This window comes from Trachymyrmex cornetzi, unplaced genomic scaffold (assembly GCF_001594075.2).
Source record: "Trachymyrmex cornetzi isolate Tcor2-1 unplaced genomic scaffold, Tcor1.1 scaffold417, whole genome shotgun sequence".
NCBI classification, from domain to species: domain Eukaryota; kingdom Metazoa; phylum Arthropoda; class Insecta; order Hymenoptera; family Formicidae; genus Trachymyrmex; species Trachymyrmex cornetzi.
Genome location: NW_017298928.1, coordinates 53,060 through 58,582, shown reverse-complemented (window position 1 = coordinate 58,582; position 5,523 = coordinate 53,060). Strand labels below are relative to the sequence as shown.

At 35.3% G+C, this 5,523-nt stretch overlaps 1 protein-coding gene across 1 annotated transcript in view; it reads right to left on the bottom strand.

Moving 5' to 3' along the window:
• Positions 1 to 1,951: 1,951 nt before the first annotated feature.
• The window catches only part of dia (diaphanous related formin 1), a 17,105-nt gene continuing 13,533 nt past the window's right edge, over positions 1,952 to 5,523 (bottom strand). The window contains exon 10 of the mRNA XM_018512648.1: positions 1,952 to 4,440. Within this exon, the coding sequence (XP_018368150.1) occupies positions 4,419 to 4,440 (22 nt within the window). The 3' untranslated portion in view covers positions 1,952 to 4,418. The remainder of the gene's footprint in view (positions 4,441 to 5,523) is intronic.

Genomic DNA, 5,523 nt, shown 5'->3' with positions numbered 1-5,523 from the left:
TCGAAATATGAAATCTCCTGCGCATGGACCTTCGGGTCCCAGCTGTATAGTGTTCGGGATCTGGCAACCGTGTGCACAGTTTGCAACCTTCCTTCTCTGAATCTCCGACCTCTCTATCTATGAATGTCGATAAGAGCCTAAGAGCTGCCAACTGTGAAACGCTAAACATGGGGCGATATTCATATAGTCCGTTTTTATTTTAAAACTATCTTAAATAATGTCTTAAGATGCTAATACAGTTCTCGGATTGACTTATGACATCTTAAGATTGTACTTAAGACAGTCTCAAAAGCAAGAATCGATCATGAATACCGCGACCTGTTTCGTGTCATGAAATTGGTACTGAACTTTCCTTGTTTAACACACTTTATGTTCCTTTTTCTATAGAAAGAGAATCTAAGATACATTATAATGTGTGTCAAATAAGGAAAGAAGGCTTTTATCGACATTCATAGATAGAGAGGTCGGAGATTCAGAGAAGGAAGGTTACAAATTGTGCACACCATGCTATCCCTTCCACCATATGCTTCTCTCATATATAGGACTGTACTACACATCTGTACTTAGTCGAAGACTATGTAAGTGTGTGTTTTCTAGTGACAATTATATGTTACTAACTGCGGCGGCTTTAAATGGGGTTGGAAGACGTTGAGTGGCCGGCACTTTTACTTTTTTTTGTTTAATAAGGCGGAAAAAGCTACATTTAATCTAACTCTATCCGAAGCGGATTTCAACCCAGCGTACACATTCTGTTCCAACTGAATCGTGCACAACGTTACACTTTGTGCATTCCTGTGTACGTTTATGTTAAGATGATTAAGCAATTGGAAAGCACCCATTATAGAACTTTTATTTACTATCTCCTAAATCAATGTTGTCGCCCACTTAATTCTTGGGGGGAATCTCGCTCAGGACACTCTCCCTTACAACATATCTAAAAGATATCGAAACCGGTGAGATGTCACTTAAAACCACTGAACTATATAACACTAGAATGGGCATTGAGGAAAATTCATGGCCGCTATTGATCAGCCGCCATTTTGATTTGAGGTGGTATTAAGCGAATCAGAAGCGTTCGCGCGCGCGTTGCGATCGATGTATCGATCGATGTACTATTGATGTATGGAAATCTATATGGACATGAATGGTACATAGTAAACAAAAATAATGTCACTTCAATTATTTTTACCTATGAAATGAAAGGCCCTTTTTACTTCTCTGCCCACACCCAGGCACACAGCACTTCATGTTGATGCTTTGTAGACAGTCACGCGATTTTATAATCCTTCAAATATAATCTCACACACGATAATCTTGCTGACATATGCGTCTTACTTCTTCTTCGCGTGAGAATATGCAGAATACGAAAGTCTAAAAGAATAACATAAACTCAATTGCGTGTTTGAAGCCGGTCACATTTTCCAAAAATGATGACGCAATAACACGTCCGATCACGCCGGTAGATGATTACCAACGATCACCGTTCCATATGCCATAAGATAAATTTTCACGAGCTGCTCTAACCGGCTATTTTAGCGACAAAAAGGATCACGTGATCAAAATGGACATTTGATATTCGTCAATTTTGACCACGTGATTCTGTTTGTCGCTGAAACAACCGGTTTGAGCAGCCCGTGAAAATTTACCTATATGCGTCTTACTAAAGAACACTAAACGTAAGTGCTCATGAGCACCTGAAAGCTCCTGATTCACTCAATACCACCTTAAATCAAAATGGCGGCTGATCAATAGCGGCCACGATTTTCTATGCATCACAGCATAGAAAATAGAAGATGCTTATTTCAGTGTTATATAGTTCAGTGTCTAAAATGGATATTTACCATTCCAACAAATACAAAAATGTATTTAAGTACGTATTTTAAATATATGTATTTCAAATACTGTCCACTCCTGATGGTTATGATTTTATGTTCTCATAGGATATGTGCTTCATATCTCTAAATATTCCATGAGTATTGAGAAATAAGACACAGAATAGTAATGAATACACTGATATTATTTAAATCCGCGTATATTCACAGTATAAATACAATTAGACCTTAATTTATGTTCTTAACATATGTACCTAACTCTAGAATATTAACAAATCATTCGTTCGTTGAGAGATCCGATCGATAGACAAATTATATTTCCATAATTTATTTTTGTACAGACACGTACAATCACATCGGGGTAATATTACGGCTGGTGTTTTTTTTATATCTATCTTACTCTGTAGAAAATCGTTATAGAAGCATGTGCTAAAATATGCATAAAGTAATTACGTAATAACCCATGTTTCATCGCCGATATGATACAGAAGACGTTCGATTGACTTCGCGCAAAGAACGGACATATCCGAAATGAATCGTCAGAAAATTAACTGCATAGAGAACTTGCGGCAGTACTCTCTCGTAGAGATACTTCCATAATTTTTACAGCTCCGAGAACCGGTTCGTTACGTTGCCTTTCATTAGACATTTCAAGCGTGCCTGACATAGCCGTCCTTACTATGCGGCAGACCACTGTTGGCTAATTAAACAACACGGTACATCTATCCCACAACGGCGAAATTTCCCTCGTGTTCCTCCCGGATCTTTTTATACAACAATAATGAATTTCTAATCTTATAAAAATTTTAAAAAGTTACAATATCGCTTTAACAAATTGAGTTATGACAGGAGCTTCTTCCTTGAGGCCAAGAAAATTTATAAAATTTAGAAAATTTATACAAATTACACGCACATTAAAATACTTGGATTGGCTTGATGAAATGCCCGAATCGCCCGTCAACGAAAACGGTGGCCTTCCATCAACACCACGAATCCACGTGGGGAATCTCAGTTGGGATTCTCACGATTCACATTTGGTACTTGCATATGCACAATTTCAACCAATCGACAATGGTAACTTCAATTATTTGTATAAAAACGATGAAAAAATATTATCATATTGGGTGGAGTAATAAATAACTTCGCATTTATAGATGACATTAAATTCTAAAAATACGAAGTTATTTTTTACTCAATCCAATATATAAATGTCGCGTGTTATCTACTGCTAATTTATCAAGCGTTGAAAAAAGTTAAATTAGATTCATAGTGTTTACATCGCCACGTATCCCGTTTTCTAAGATTTTCTTCTCTCTCTACTTATCTCTTACTCTGAGTTTCTTTAACGAGCATTCGATTAAGCCACCGTTAAAAGTACTGATCGACTGCCATGAGCCTGTTTTTGGGTTCGTTAATTATATCACAAAACGCGAACGTTGCGTTGAATAAACTACTTCCCTTAAGAGTAATTTCAGTTATTTTTGCTCCCCCCTAGATTAATACTGTTACATAGTAAAATGCTTCCGTTACAAAAAATGCAAATACAGGTGCTTTTTTCTAAAAAGATAGACAAGGTAAAACCACAATTATAAAAAATATGTCGCAAAATTGTGCGCCAATTTAGTATACAAATCTTTCTTTATACTACAATAGAATTTCAGACTATATTGTAAATATTTTTATTGAGATTTAAATGAGCAACGGATGATGTAAATGTTAAGTTATGCAGGCTTTGCGGTCGTTTTATCGAGCTGGCGACAGAGTCATTATGATTACTAGTATTATTTTAACGTTATAACGTAGAAATAAAAATAAGCGATAATTACGAATTTCCTCGTTACATAAAAATATTGTCGTATAAAAATGTCCATACAGTATATGAGATATCTTCGTTAAGAATACCGAAGGAATGATGTATTATCGCTTTGTAACGGAAAAGTTACTTGTTCACAAAATGTAATTTTTACAAATATATCGTGTAATATCGGAATAATTTCGAATCGCAACATCTACGTATGTATCTATGATTCTCGAGATGAAATATATTTACAACCACGTACATAAATAAATGCGAAATCCGCCGCCTGATTCACAGAAATGATTGTAAACATGCTTGGAACAATGAAAGTGTGTGCCGAACTATATTGACGAGCAGCTTCAACGAATCGTCAATTCGTCATCAGCACTTATCTTATGCGTATTTACAAATGCGTTTGCTAGTGACGAATTCCTTCTCGCGTCATCTCGAAGTATCGTCTACGGAACAAATTCTCTCACTTACTCTAGCGAGTATTAATGCAAATATCGTTATACAAATCCGTATACACACATATGTATTTATACAAGTAAAAAACACCTATAAACCAAATACCTAACTATGTAAGGAAGACTGTTACTCAATTCGAAATAGCAAAAATTCGATCTACACTGGAAGATCATTGATGTGGAATGTCGCTCTTTTTTATCTTCCTCTCTCTTGGATATTGATTTACCGTATCGCATGTTCTCCTGCTCATTAATGTTCCAATGCGTGTAAAATCATCACAGCAATGAGTTTAGGACGGAAATAGGATGTATTCCAATAGATTAAGCTGAACTCAAAAGCTCTCTGCAACAACAAAGGTGAAATAGCAGGGGGATAAGTGTATGTAGTTCGGATCTATAATAGGTTTTTAAGCTATAAGAAATGGATGAATCATTGCGTTTCGTTATTCATTGTCAGTACTGGCAGCATTGCACATACTGTTCCAATATATGTCGCAGTCGCAGTACACTTCCAATATACTTTTCCATCTATGACGTCATAAATTTTTGCGTCACTTCCTACTTCTATTACTGCGGCTGGCGAGATCAGGCAATTGTAGTAAAAAGATGGCGAAATCCAACGAAATGGAAAATCCGGAAAAAATGTATTTTTTAGATGTCGAAACGAATGAAAGTTATGAAATATTAATGAATAAAAAAGATGCAGAAAAGGCACGTAAAGGTATGTATGGTATATAATTAAAATTGCAAATTATATATATATTATGGTACTATAAGTATTACTAAGGGCCACTTTCACCAAGCTCAATTAACTTAACCAGTCTACTAACTGTAATGAAATAGAAAGAGATAGAAATAGTTCTATCTCTTTCTATTTCATTACAGTTACTAAGCTAGTTAAGTAAACCGACGATGGTGAAAGTGGCCCTAAATCCGTTTCGTTAATCGTTATGCAACGTCATATAAAAGTACTATTAGTAATTTCAGAACGCTTCTGCAATACTACTTTATGACGTCATGTTGCCAGTACTGACAGTGAATAACGAAACGTAGCCATAGTCAATTATTCTTCTCGCATTCAATTATAGTTGGTCAATTTCTTACTTGAGACTTAAAACACCTATTGTAGATCCCGACTTAAGAAGCCTAGTGTCAATAAAGACAAGCAAATAAACAGGAAGTACGCAAAGTCAATTATGGTGCTTAATACTTTCAGAAAAAATTGTTTAATTTTATCATTAAAGATTACCTCAATAAACATTATTACAAATCGTTGTGTATTTTTCGTAAACATGCGAAAAATTATTATTCGTACATACATACAGGGTAAGGAAAAAATATGGAAACCCTGAAAAATCTCAAAAAATATAAGTTTTACAGAAAAATGTTTCAAATAAAAGTTGTAGGATTTAAAAAAGTCTATTCA